Here is a 15,137-nt window from a genome sequence, read left to right on the forward strand (position 1 = left end):
CTTCATGTTTGCTGTCTGCAAAGTTGTCGACTTGTTTGTTATTGTAAGTAACGAATTTGGCGCAAGAGTCTCATTGTTCTATTATTTTGTTTGTTTCAGTTGTTTGGGCGTCAGAAACTAATGTTTCACAGAACTAATGTGCTGCTATTCAAATAGAACTTAAAATGAGAAAAAAAAACATGCATTTTGACTATTAATAATTATCAATGATTGATCAATTATCAGAGTTTTCAACCATCAGTTAAGGAAAATGCACAAAATTTGAAACTGTAATTTTGGGCAGTAACATTTTTCTCATTGTTCATTTCAGATCAAACTGAAAATGTTGGACTGCTCCTTTAACTCATCACTTCTCCATGTGATCTTTGGACCCTTTGTGTGTGTCGGCCATCTTGGCAGGAAGTCTCTCCGTCGTTCTGACCGTATCTTTGGTAGTTGGGGGGGGGGGCTGATGGGATTGGATGGGGTGATGATGATGATGATGGGGGAGGGCAGGGGGTCAAAGGTGCAGAGTGAAAAGGTCGTGGCGTTCTGTGGAGAGGGGGGGTCACCTCTGCCGGCCAATCAGAGCCAGACTCAGAGTGACCCACAGCTGCCATATATGGGGTGATGAGGGCGGGGCGAGCGATTTTAGATCTGTGTGTGAAACAACAGAGAGAGAGGCGACATGTTAATTTATGTTTTAATTTACATTTTCTTCTGATGATTTTCTTGGTTAGAAACTAAAACTGTGGTCAGAGGTCCTAAAAATGGTCATGAGATGATTACAGGGAAAGACTTACAACTACTACTAATAAATTCTTCTTCTTCTTCTTCTTCTTCTTCTTCTTATTATTATTATTATTATTATGATCATTAATTAAAAAAAAACAAATTTCTTTTTCACAACTTTGTTTCAATCAAAGACAAAGAAGTAAAAACCGCTGCATCACTGTGATGTTTTATGATATTTAAGAAATGTGAAATATTCAGATTATAACAACAAACTACAATCACAGCCTTTGTAAAACTTTATTGATAATTAACAGATTTGTTTCTAACAGTGTCTACTCACTGTTGGGTGGAGGATCTTTACATTCGCCCTCCTCAATGGTGACATCATCGATGGCGATATCTCCCTCGATACCAGAACCTCGGACTCCCTCCATCACCATCTACCAGAGAGAAGGAAGGAAGTACTCAGATCCTGCTGCAGTAAAAGCACAACATAGTAAAGTGGGTGTGGTCTGTATTACAGTGGGTGTGGCCTGTATTGCAGTGGGTGTGGTTTTCAGTAAAGCTTTTTTATACCTACCAAGCTAATAGCTAGCTAGGTTAGTGGGTGTGGTAGTAAAATGTGGTAAAGTGGGTGTGGCTTCCAGTAAAGCTTTTTATAGCTACAAAGCTTACCAGCTAGCTAGGCTAATGGGAATGGTTTGTAGTGAAGTGGGTGTGGTTTATAGCCATGTGGGTGTGGCCTGTACCTGGAAGGCTGTGGTTGGGTGGATGTTGACCTTGGCTTGCCTCCAGCGGTCTCCTTGGTTACCGGTCAGACTCCAGACTGAGGTGTCTGTCACCGTCTGACCTTTCTGACGCAGGAACACGTTGAGAGCTCCTGCAGACACAAAGCGATAGCGTCAGGTGACGATGAGCATCGTTACTTCCTGCCGCTGAGACGTGAGCATGCCGCCGTCTTACCGATGTGTTTCCCGTACATGTGGTAGTAGAAGGCGAAGCAGTAGGTGGGGTTGTTGGTGACAGATGAAGAGGAGGAGGAGGAGGAGCTCTTGGAGTTCATGTTGAAGGTGGGAGACAGCAGGCGGGCCTTGTCTCCGTCCTGCCTCGGCCTCGACGTCTCGATATACATGTAGAACCCTGAGAGAACATCAGAACACGGGCCGGGGTCAGAGGTCAGCAATCTGGTTAAAACACAACCTGTTTCATAAAAACAAGTTGAGTTTTCATTATTTATGTTTTGTCATATTATTTTATTTAACTTTTGTCACTTTGAGGCTCCACAAAGAACCACCTGAACATCACATGACTGCACAATCATAAATGAACAGAGAGATTCAAACAGATCATAAAAAGAGCTCATTTTCATTCATGTAATTTCCTGTGGAATCTGTTCGGGGACTTGAACCTGTGACCTCGCTCCGCTCTGCTCACACTGACCTGCTCTGATGACCCTGCGGGGCACAAACAGCAGAAACGAATGTAACAGAGAGCCGCAGTAAACAAATCCACCTCCGGCTCATCCAGCACTAAAACAATCCTCACAAATTAAATTGTACATGAGCGTAGAAAACACACACGCAGACACGCATGTTTCCTGTTTGACAGCGGATTGAAAAAATGTACCCCGAGGCTCGCGTTTAATGAGATTCTGCTGCAGAGGAAGAGGAAGAAGAAAAACGGAGGAAACGAAGAACAAACAGCTGCTGTCACACATCAGCTGGATGGACGTGCAGTTATTTGAACACACATTTCTATTTCTGCCCGTCACACACTTCATCCGATTTCACACTTATAAACAGAACAGTAACACTTATAACACACACAGATTTGACAGAAGATCAGCTGTAATCGTAGTTAAAGATGAGTTCCTCCCACCAAAGTTTGAAAAGCTGTGAACTCAGCCAATAGGAGCGCCCTCTCTCTGAAATGACCTCTGATTGGCCAAAGTCTCTCCGTCTCACATTCTGACATCTTTTGAGGTTGTTTTTGTCTTGTTACTTATTTCATGTTATTTTCACCTTCTTCCACCATTTCTGTCATTTTCATTTTTTTACGTTGTTTTTATTTTATGTCTTTTGTAACTTTTGTCGTTACATTGTTTTCGTCTCGTTATGTCTTGTAACTTTGTTTTTGTTGTGTTACATCATTATTGTCTTGTTACATAACTGTCTTCTTGTTACATCTTGTTCTGTTGTTTTTGTCTTCTTTCATAATTGTCCCGTCTGTCCTGTCTGATGTCCTCTGATGGATCCACCAGCCAATCGTCTTTTCTTTGTCTCATCTTTCCGTCCATTTAGGCTGAAATCAGTCTTGATGTTGGAAGTTGGCGCACAATGATACAAAATAAAAATTACATATAACTTAAATAATGAGCCTGTTTTGAAAATGTAAAAAGTACAGTAACTAAGTATTTGTACTTAGTTACTTCCCATCTGTGCTGGTCAGCTTCGACACCTCCACACTGACCTGTGTGTTGTTGTGAGTTTGTCACTGATCAGAGATCAGCTTTTCCACTTGAATTAATTAGTTAAATAAGTTTAATAATTTGAAATAATAAACGGTCACTTTCTTATCTGAAATAATGTCAGAATTTAATAAACAGCTCAAAATCTCCACCATCACTGCTGGTTAATGTGAAATGCATTCTGGGATATTTGGCTAAAGTCAGCTTCTAAAGTGTCGTTGATAGATCAGGCGGAGCGAGAACTCTTCAGGTCATGTGATGTGGACTGTAACAGTCTCATGGTCGGCAGGTTCATGTCTCCATGGCAACTCCCGTCCACTCACTGTCCACTCCCGTCCACTCACTGCTGCCGACGGCGTAAATGAAGGGATGGTTTTCACGTGTCATCGTCAGTCCACACTTTACATCATCAAAGGGTCAATTAATTCATCATTTTAGGTAAAGATGACGGTATTCAGGTCTGTAGTAAATCTTTTATGATAAAACCTGGAGTCTGTGACAGGACGTCATCTTTTTGTTCGACTCTCATTAACATCATTATCGTCTTTGTGTTTCTGTTCCTCTGACAGATTTCTTCATCTGTTCAAAGATCTCTGGCTCTTTGTTTCTGTCACCTGACGTCAGGTTTTAACGTTTCAGATCTCTGAAACAATTTGAGCCGTCAAACTGAAGCTCGTGGACGTGACGGCTGACTGTTGTGTCCAAAGTAAGAAGAGAATTAAGAGACAAAACTCTCAACTCTGGACTGTCATTCTTGTCTGAGAACTATTTTTGCTCTCGGACAGATGCTAAAGTTATCTTTATCTAACTGAAGACATACTGGACAGTTTGACAGGTCGGCTTACTACGCCTACTTACACATCCAGTGTCAGTGTTGACAGTACAAAGATAATTCAGTCAGACATCTTCCTCTCTGTAATCAGCCTGTGAAAGTCACTCTGACAGTCAGTTGATAGTCAGTTTGTCTTTGTGACATGCTGCTTTTTCCTGATAATGTCCCTGTCTCTGTCTGCCAGAGACAAACGCCAAACTACATTCAAAAATATGGCAATTTATCAGAGAGCGTTCATGTGATGAAATTCCTCTCTGTTCGTCCTTCATGTAGACAACTGATAGACTTTGTTTCACAGTTACACTGCTAAATAGAAGACTGTGGTCAAAGGTGAAAGTCAAATCTTAACTTTACTACTGCAGAAAAACATTATTTAATCAGTAATTCATATTCCCTACCTTCTGTTAGCTGTTGGCTAGGAGGTTAATGTCACCTAGCAAGCTAACTTAACTTGCTAAATGGATTCAACTAATGTTACTTTAATTAAACTCAGTGTCAACGCTGTGAAATAAAGAAATAAAACCACCAGAATAGATTTTGATGAAAGATTTCATTGTTAACTTTGTCACTGAAACAAAAACAGACTTTGTTATAGTTGAGATGAAATTCATGCATTTTTAACCCTTTTAGATCACATTCACTGTCAGTATACAAACACGTAGTTAAGACAGTAAGCCTCAATTTAAGTCTCCCTGATTTATTTGCTTCACTGATATTTTTAATTTCTTGTCTACAGAGTAAAGAGCAGCTGAGGATTTTTAACTCAGTTACAGTCAAACCAGCTGAAGTCGACTGATTGGTTAAATCTGTCACTTCTGTCCTTGTTTTACCAGAAAGTGTCTAAAAATTCAATTTTTAATGGATGTTTCACTAAAACTGAATATTATATTTTGAACCTTTTTAAACTGATCCCAGATGTGTTCACTGCAAAGGTTTTTCATCCTTCAACTTTATGATCTCTTGATCTTAGAACGACAAAAACATTTAGATTAGAAAAGAAATGAAAGATGTTTAAGTGAAAGAATCTGTGTTTTAAATTGTAGAACTGACTCCCTTTTTCTTCAAAGTGTTTGAATCATTTCTGTATTTTCTTTGCTCCTTGTAATATTTGATTTTTTCTTGCCCTCAAAAACAATGATGTAGAAATGTTTGCAGCTCTCTGTTGGAGGCTGGCCGGGTGTTGGAGTCGGTGAAATGAGTTTGTCTGCGTGGTTTTAATGATCTCTTTCTGTCAGTTCTGTTTCCTGCAGACGAGGTTCTTTCACAGCAGAAACAAACGATTTAATCCTCAGCAGAACAAAACTGTGCAGTGTGTCCGTCAAACTGTTCTCATTCAGTCAGAGACGACCGCGTTCCTCAGGCTGCTTTTTATTTTCAGGCTCTTATCGTGTTCAGAGTGGGCGTCGCCCGAACCGCCGGCGGCTCCGAGTCTCCGAGACTCGAGAGTCCGACACCACGATTAATATTTAGTGTCAGTTTAAATCCTCAACTCTGCTCCTACTGTCACACACACACACAAATACACAACAGACACAAAAATACACAACAAACACAAAAATACACAATAAACAAATTCAGAAATACACAACAAACAAACAGAAAACTACACAACAAACAAACAAACAGAAAAACACGCCACACAAACACAGTGAGTAAGGTGTTGGGTTTGTGTTAACAGCATAATGCAGAAAAAAAACTTTAAAACTTTAAACAGGGGAAGTTTAAAAAACAGACTTTGTATTAAAATATAATTTATCAAACAGCCTCATTCAAATCAAGACTTTAAACAGACTGAGACCATAAACTCATCAGGAAACTGTTTACTGAGCTCACAAATCCACTGACACTTCGACTTCAGACGTCTTTTTTTTAACTGGTGCAGTCGCCCCCTGCTGGCTGTTATATACACTGCAGCTTTGAGGCACTTTGTTTCACTTTTCAGACCCAGATGCTCCGGCCACATCTTCTTCTACTGTCTGTACCAGTACAAGAATGTTTCTGACCAGGCTGCCATGTTTCCTGTTGGACACACAGACGAGCCAAAACCAAATGCCACCCGACCCGCGCACGGCGCCGGCCACCATCTGGAGCGTTTACCGGTCCACCGTGTCCAGATGTCTGCAGGTCGTCCACTGAGTTTAATTTGAGCCAATTACAGGCAGCAGTTTATCATCTGAGACGAGATGAAACGGTGAGAGATGTTCTGTTACTGCAGCTGTGAAACCTGATCACCATAAGGAAGTGTCATATCGGTCCATATTGATTATTATTGTCATTAATTAGTAGTTGTTTGTTTTAAAATGTCAGAAAACCTTGTCAATTGAAAAATAGTTTAAAACGTGAAAACAGGTGGAGCTCCTCCTGTTTTCACGTTTGAAACTATTTTTCAACTAGTGATCAATCTGGCAATAATTTTTCCACTAATCAATCAGTTGTTTGTTCCATAAAATGACAGAAAATATTGATCAAAGTCCAAGATGACATCCTCAAATATCTTGTTTTGTCTGATTAATTGATCATCAAAATCGATTAATCATTGCAGCTCTAGTGTGGAAGCAGCTGAGGTTTATTTTTGACCAAACACCCTGAGATTGTGACAAGATTACAGGGATATCTCTCACAAAATATCAATACAATGAGATTCTTTGATCAGTAATGATCAGAAATGTGAAAATAATGACTTAAGAGGGTAAGAACTTTACTGTAACACAGCCTTTAAGACCAGGAACACTTCTGCCATATAAAGATATCTAAAATCCATCACGATATGTCGTCTTATATCACAATATGCTGTAAGTGAAAGTTCCTCCTGAACAGCCTGAAGGTTTCACTTTATACACCGTCAGACACAAGGAAGCAGGAAAAACTTTGTTCCTTTAAAAGCAAGAGGAACATTCAAACCATCACAGAACAAGAGAACTGAAGACTCTGTGTGTGTGTGTGTGTGTGTGTGTGTGTGTGTGTGTGTGTGTGTGTGTGTGTGTGTGTGTACCCTGCTTGGAGCCGGTGTGGTCAGAGCTCGGCCCAGTGTTCGGGGTGTATTTGGTGTCTCGTGTGGCGGCGCTGTGACGCGTCCAGTCGAACTCGTCCGTTTTGTCCTGAGAGAACAAACACATCGCCTCATCCTCGAAACCACACTGGAACTCCCCTGAAAACACACACACACACACACACACACACATACACAAATTACATACAATATGGTACAATACATAAAACAGAAAACATGTTTTAAATATGAACATGTGAGAATTACCTTTTTAAACAAAATAATGTAATGTCACAGACGTTTTATCAACACAGTTCATCATGTCACATTTAATCACAACTTTCAGTCTCAGATAACAGTAAGAAAATAAAATGTGATAAAAAAAAAAAGAAACCAAATCAGTGACTAACTTTTTAATAAAATATTAAACATGTATATAATACATAAAAAAACATTTAACATATAAATATATTAAATAATAAAAAGATTTTGTTTGATACTGTTTAATAACATGTAATAACATCACAGCTCAAGATGACGTCCTGAAAATATTCACATTTAAGATTGTTGGGGATTCATTTAATAATTGATTAATAATCAATTATTCCATTAATTGTTGCATCTCTACTAAATTTATCACCTTTGTTTTTTCCACCCTTTAGAGATCACGACATGTCGTCAGTCATATGATCAATAGTTATTGATATTGATCGATATCAGACTTCACCACATGTAACTGATGCGTCTCTTCCCTTTAAAATGTTCAATAAAAATAAAAAACTAGTGAAAATGTGTCATAAATCAGAAACACATGTCACATCTACATAAAACCAGTTTGTTTGTTGCTGTAATTCAGTGGTGGAACACTGTGACTCAGAGAACACTGACGTTCTAGCTGTTCTAAACTTGGATTTACAAACAGCTGATCCAGAGCCGAGCTCGTGAGTGAACAGTGTGAGAGTGGGCGGGTACTTACTGAGATGTGGGTTAACAGGAGCTGTGGAGGGACAAAATACAACAACTCTGTTAGATGATCAAGTAAAAATCAGTAGAGAACAGAGAGAACTTTGATGAAAACACATATCTGAGGTTCTGAAGTGTTCCGACATGTCCGGTGTTCTGCAGGTCTGTTTACTGTTTCCACAGTCCAACTGTCATTTTCTATTTTATTTTACTCTTTTAAATTCTTTTTTATTCTCCCACCTTTCTTGTCTTGATGTGTGTTTTCTTTACATGTAAACTGGTCCTGATGCCTGAATAAAACATGTGTGGCTGTTGATGAGGACCAAATGTTGACCTTTGACCTCATGTCGTTATGACTTTGTTTGTTTAAATGAAAATTCAAGACAATAAACAGGAAGCAGAATTTTCTTCCAGTTTAAAACAGGAAGTGAAGTTGTGAAATGAAACCAGCAGCAGGTCTGACACTGTCAGCTGGTTTTGAATCTGGTCTAAGTTTTTGAGCAAAAAGTAATCACACACACACACAAAAAGACACACACACACACACACACACACACACACACACACACACACACACACACACACACACACAGACAGCTCTGTGTGTGTGTGTGTGTGTGTGTGTGTGTGTGTGTGTGTGTGTGTGTGTGTGTGTGTGTTCAGCTCTCAGTCTGTCTGTAGCTTCTAACTGAATCTCTGTGGTCTGAACTTTAGTTTCTCTCCTGTTTGTACCTTCAGGTTTCATCTTCACTGCTAGCTGATAGGAGTCGTGTTCATTTCCTGATGGAAACACAACATGTCCTGATTTTACTGCTTCATAATAAAAGCTTTTACATAACAAAATAGCAGGAGGCTTTTATTGTGGCAGATTTATTGGAGATAAAACAGTCAGACACGAGTGCTTCACCAGTTATTTCAAACATTCAAACATGCTGGGCTGATGTATCGAGTCAAAGTGAGTCACACCAAGTCAAACTGAGTCAAACCGATGAGTCAAACCGAGTCAAATGATCTCAAACCAAGTCGAATTGAGTCAAAGCAGGTTGACCCAAGTCAAACCGAGTTGAAGCAGGTTGGAGCAAGTTGAACCAAGTCAAACTGAGTCACACTGAGTCAAACTGAGTCAAGTCAAGCAGTGCGTGTGTGTGTGTGTGTGTGTGTGTGTGTGTGTGTAAAGGGAACAGAAGTGTTGCCTGTCTTCCGACAGAGGCAGTGAGCTTCACTGTTTCCATCACTGCTGATCAGGAACTGATAAATACCTGTGACTCCTGCAGAGTCATGTGACCCAGGAGTGGAGGCTGATTGGACCTTTTCTGTTATGGTACTGTTTTCTTACCTCTCGTGTAAAAGTGTCGCTTTAAAGAAAGAAAAAGCTGTACACATCCACTGAGCACTGAGTCAGCTCACAGACACAGTCAGAGGAGAACACAGTAGAGAAATCAGCAGCCCGACAAAAAGCAAAACTTTATTAATCAGACAATAATCAACACTCTGAAACCTCGAGTGTTACAGAAAAACATGTTCACAGCCTCAGAATATGTTAATTTACTGACTACATGACCTTTTACAGCCGTGTGTGAAGACAACAGCCTGCAGCATAACACACACACACACACACACATACACACACACACACACACACACACACACACACACACACACACACACAGAGTGGTGACATATCTTTAACTAAAACTAAAACACTGACTCTCTGCAGGTTCATTCAACAGAAAGAAACAGAAACCAAACCAGCTAAGTGTGTGTGTGTGTGTGTGTGTGTGTGTGTGTGTGTGTGTGTGTGTGTGTGTGTGTGTGTGTGTGTGTGTGTGTGTGTGTGTCTGTCCTGCAGGCTCGGCCTCACTCCAAAGCAGAGGAGGTGTGGTGGGTGATGTCACAGCATGTTAGCAGTGCTAGTTTTGAGTTAGTGCTACAGATCTGGGACAGTGTGAGGACAGGAAGTTACACACACACACACACACACACACACACACACACACACACACACACACACACACACACACACACACACACATACACACACACACACACACTTTACTCTGCTGCAGGAGCATGAAAGTATCAGATTTTTATAAAAACAAAACTTCACCGTTCACAATAAAAATGAGGCGTGTTGTGTTAGAGTTGTTTTATATTTCTTTTATCTTTGTTCTTAAAGTGTCTGCAGACTCTTCTAACCATGTAATTTAGAGTCTTATGTACAAAATAATAAGCAGATAAAAAAACATTAGAAATCAGATTTCATCCAAATTTGAAAGATCGTCATTTAAGTTTTTGCTCACTTTCCTGTTTTGGGTTTGAATCACGTGCTCCAGATTTATTATGAAAATTATTAATTTCACAAAGTGATCAGAGAAAATCTGAGTCTGAGAGCAACTCAACAACCTTATGTCCAGGGGTGGAAGTAACTGATTACTAATACTCAAATTACTACAATTAAGTAGTTTTTTGGGGGGTACTTGTACTTTTATGAGTAGATTTTTCAAGTCTGTGCTTTTTCTCGTACTTACAGTCAGTATGCATTAAGATGTGATCTACTTAGTTACTTTTATATTTTAATCATTGTTGAGTACTGAGTACAATTTGAATTAATATCCAACTTTTATCTGTATTTTAGTAGCCAATCAGGTGATCTGATCACAAACGGACCAATGAAAACCAGGACATGTGGACGAAAAACAATACAAAGCACTGCAGCAGGTTTGGAGTGAGGATGTTATTCATTAATGATTAATTGATTGTCATTAAGAATTTAACCAATTAAAAATGTATTTGTGGATATTTATGTAATATTTTGAAATGATTTCGTCTGGCAGAGCTGCAGCTTTTTGTTGAAGTAACATTAAACTTTGATTGAGAAAAAAAAAAAACTCAGAAAAAATTTAAATTGAAGAAAAAACTTGTTTTGTATCTAATAAATTATTAACAATTAGAATATTTGCAAAAATTTGCAGCCCTAGTTTGAAGAGGTGATGGTGACATCATCAGTTAAAAGTAACTAATACTTTGAGTAGTTTGTACTACTTTGTACTTTTACTGAAGTAGTTTCTAACACAGTACTCTTAACCGAGTGATATTTTATCAGTGTAACTCATAATAATCTGTATTTGAGTACAGATTATTACATTTTTGATTTGAACATATTTTTTTTAGCTCTGACAGCATCAACGTTTAATATTAAAGCAGAGACGTTGATAAATCTCTCTGTAAATAATCTATAAATGAATCCTGATGTGATTCCTCTGTATGAGCTTCTTCTTCTTCTTCTTCTTCTTCTTCTTCTTCTTCTTTTTCTTCTTCTTCTTCTCTTGGTTAATTTCCTTCAGCTGTCTGTTGGCAGCAGCACAGACACAACATGTTGAGCTCAGAACAAACAGCTGCACTGATGTTTGACAGATGTCGGGCTGTGACCTGCAGAGGGGTCACATGACCGAGCCGAGCGCCGTCTGTCAGGTGGAGGTGTCTGCCACGGCGGCGGCTGACGAGACGCCTGAACTCGCCGTTTGAACCCCGGCTGCGTTTGCTGCGGGGAGTTAATGTGACGATCAGGAGACGAGGCGTTCACTGACAGTCTGTCAAAACTCGACATCACAGAGCAGACGGGTTCTTGTTCACGTTGTTGTGTTTTCGTGTGTCGGAGTTGTCGCCTCCTGCTGTGAGTTTCCTCTGCGTTTGTTTCTTGTCATCTCCACTGCTCCTCTCTTCTCTTCTGGTTTTTGTCTTTGACGTTTCTCTGCAGTTGTGATTTTTTTTAGATCCCGTCAGGATTTCTGCGTGACAGCTCAACAGTTTGCTTTTCTTTTGTTCTCTTGTTTTCCAGTTTTGTTTTTTTTGTTTCATGTAAATAAAAAGAAGCAAAAAACACACAACCCTGCATGAAATCAACGAATGTTTAGGATGATAAAACAACTGTGAAATCTCATATTTAGGTCTCAACACTCTGAGAAGAGCACAGCTATAAATTATTTATTAACATGCTGTAAATTCTCAAATATTTACCTCCAGGTCTTCATATAGTCTCCTGTTTTTATATTTCATCATATTTTTAAAATAAAAACTAAAAAACCCAAACATATTTATATTTCATATTTCAGAGTTTAAAGCTCTCACACAACTCGTACAGTATAATCCAAGTCTCATTTATCTAATCATTCGATCACAAACTGCTAATTAAATCACACCCAATGACAAATGTAAAGCTGGACAACATGACAGCTCCACTGAAGTGAGTCCAGAACATCTGGATGTCCCCTGGTGTTTGAGTGTGTGTGACTGTGATCAGTGCTGCTGTAGCTGTGATGTCACTGTCTGCGTCGCTGCACACATGACGTGACCATCCTGCAGAACACGAGGGTGAATTTGACCGGCACAGACTCAGATATGTGAGGCTGACCAGCCGGTCACACTGAAAACCAGCCTGTTCTGGTCTCTGCCTGTTGATCGTGCATCTCTAGTGAAACTCTTAGTAGAATTCTTAAACTTTTTTTTTGTTTTTACACTGTAATATGCCCTTTGCCTGCTGCTGAGGTAACCCACTTACTTTAAGTCAAACCACGATTTTTTCCTAAATGTAACCAAACTGTGACCGTTTCACAACATTAACAACTTTACATACAACGTAACGCACTGAAGTTACGTACATGAGCTACAGAAATAGGAACACATAGGAGCAAATAGAGAACCAATGAACGAGCTCCATTCTTAGCGCGTCCTTGCTAACGGACATACCTCGTTTTTATTTTAGAATTTATCCCAGAGTCTTTTCTTTGGTCAGTGAAGTGAGACAAAAATAGGACATTTTAAGATCAAATTATTCTCGAGCTGATAAAAGACAAAGACTGTTTATCAGGAGCTGAATTTAAGAAGGATGAGAAAATCCCAGAGGAAAATTTTTGTCACAGTTGTCTTTCTGTGTCTCATGAGAAATAGATGAGATTCTTATTTTGAATTCTCTGAAGTCTCATCTGTTTCTCCTAAACTTCACCTTAGGATAAAAAAGTAGCAAAAAGAAAATCAGGAGATCTTTTTGCTCACAGGCGTCTCAGAGGTTTAGAGTTTAATTTGACCACTGAGACAAATTTAAGATCTCATTGACAAGTTTTCTTTTAGAGCTGACTGTTATCTCAAGAACTGATCATTTAAGAAGAAATTCAGATCAGTGCAGCGAAACAAAAACATTTGAAGATCTTAAATTGGGATCAAATTAGTCTCAGGCTGAGACGAGACAAAGGAGCCGAATTTAAGAAGCATGAGGAAATGGTCAAAGTCTCATATTTGTCTTAATTTGAGCTGATTTATGTCTCAGAGACACAGGCTGGACAAAGATGAGATCTTATCTTTCCACTGGGATTTTATGTCCGTTCATGATACCAAGAAGCGACGACCTACCGCTGTATGTGATGATGCGTTCGGTGGCGTCGCCCTCTCCGTAGCGGGTGATGGGGGTGAGGCGGACCAGGTAGGACTCAGGTTTGATGAGTTCAGTCAGGTTGTAGGTCAACAGCTCCCCCTTCTGGATGGTTCCCTCCATGGGAATCTCCTGCTCCCACCAGCGGGACTGACCCATCTAAAACACACCAACACAATAAATAATGAAATAATGTTAATAATACACTTATGATGATATGGTTTAAATAAACCAGTGCCTCTTAAACATCCTGTAGACTCTTAAATCATTCCTCATCTCCCTACATCCATGTTTTGAGTCCCGTTAAATTGCCAAAAATACACAAAACAACAGTAAACAAAGTTAAAGATGAATCTGACTGACTGCATATAGATGTTGTGATAATACTGTTATTATGAATTTCTGTAATATTTTGACAACCCTGCTTTAGACTGTCCAGGAAACTGGTTCTATCTGTTGTGATGAGATACTGAAGCTCAGAGGAGGATGTCGTTCTCACTAAGTTCTGCAAAACTTCACCGAGAGGTGAATATTTGATCTCTTCAAGATCCCCAACATTTACACAGTTTACTTTTTCCATTCAAGAAACAACAGAAACAAGAATGCAATACTAAATTAACCTTCATGAACTGATAAAACAGTTTTAATGTTTTGTAAATACCAGAAGAGTAGAAAGAGAACTGAAAACCTGTACTCAAGTACAAGTACTGTTACATTACTAAAATATTACTCACGTATAAGTAAAAGTACTGGTGTCATAATAATGTTTTGGTTTTTTTCTGAGGACATCAAATGAAAGAAAACGTTCCTGAAATCCTGTTGCACACCGCTGTGCACCGTTTTGAGGAAACATGCAGTTTGATCCAGAAGCTGCAGTAAAACATTGCACAGTGTTTCCAGATTGAACCTGCAGCTGGACCTGCTGCAGCATTCTGGAGTTTTTTTCATCCATATATCAATCAGATCATCTTACTGGCTGCAAAAATGCAGATGAAAGCTTTGGATATGAATTCAATTTGTACTCAGGACCTAATTATGATTTTAAAAGTAACTAGGAAGAGCAATGAATACTTAGTTACTTCCACCCGTGGTAGACTACATGCATCCTGTACAAAGTAAACAGTATTTAATAATCCCTGTTGTGTTTATCATGTTGTCTCACACTTACGCTTTTTATACATACCGTTGATCCTTCACACATCTAATGTACAATTACCTCATGAAATATATTGTATATTTTCTATGTTAAATAATGTTCTGTCATATATATTCTTCTACTGTAAATCATCACTGTGAAATCTTTGCTGCTTGTATTCTGTGCAGTCTAATCTGTTTCTCTGTGCAACTTACTTTGTTTTTTTCTCTTAATTATAATGTTACACACCATGTGTACAATCATCCTGCACAGGATACATCCAAATATCTGTCCATATATCATCTCCATATATCTGTAGAAGAGAAAGGTGTATATAGTATATACAGAGTGAGTGTATAGCTTTGACAGGTTTAGTAATTTATATTTTATATTTTTTGTTTGTTTGTCACTCACTCTGCCCAGTGTGGGATGAATAAGGTTTTTCTTGTCTTTAATGTGTCTGCTGTGTGTGTTTTGTTTCTCCCGTCCAGAGACTGAGGATGAAAACGAGCTTTTAGTTATCAGATCTCAAGTAAAGATGTTTATGTTAATTATACGAGTTTCTAACAACACTGACATGACATGTTATAAGACTGTACAAAACTCTCCTCC

The 15,137-nt window shown here is 39.0% G+C and overlaps 1 protein-coding gene across 1 annotated transcript in view; it reads right to left on the reverse strand.

Annotated features, from left to right (window-relative positions):
* Positions 1-474: 474 nt before the first annotated feature.
* LOC146311313 (MAM domain-containing glycosylphosphatidylinositol anchor protein 2-like) overlaps positions 475-15,137 on the reverse strand; it is an 88,688-nt gene continuing 74,025 nt past the window's right edge. The window contains exons 11-17 of the mRNA XM_084742873.1: positions 13,372-13,549; positions 7,979-7,999; positions 7,006-7,161; positions 1,678-1,854; positions 1,464-1,594; positions 1,055-1,154; positions 475-636 (exon numbers count right to left, since the gene is read on the reverse strand). Of these exons, the coding sequence (XP_084598999.1) occupies positions 548-636; positions 1,055-1,154; positions 1,464-1,594; positions 1,678-1,854; positions 7,006-7,161; positions 7,979-7,999; positions 13,372-13,549 (852 nt within the window). The 3' untranslated portion in view covers positions 475-547. The remainder of the gene's footprint in view (positions 637-1,054; positions 1,155-1,463; positions 1,595-1,677; positions 1,855-7,005; positions 7,162-7,978; positions 8,000-13,371; positions 13,550-15,137) is intronic.

This window comes from Lutjanus erythropterus, chromosome 18 (assembly GCF_056507025.1).
Source record: "Lutjanus erythropterus isolate fLutEry1 chromosome 18, fLutEry1.hap2, whole genome shotgun sequence".
Classification (NCBI taxonomy): domain Eukaryota; kingdom Metazoa; phylum Chordata; class Actinopteri; order Lutjaniformes; family Lutjanidae; genus Lutjanus; species Lutjanus erythropterus.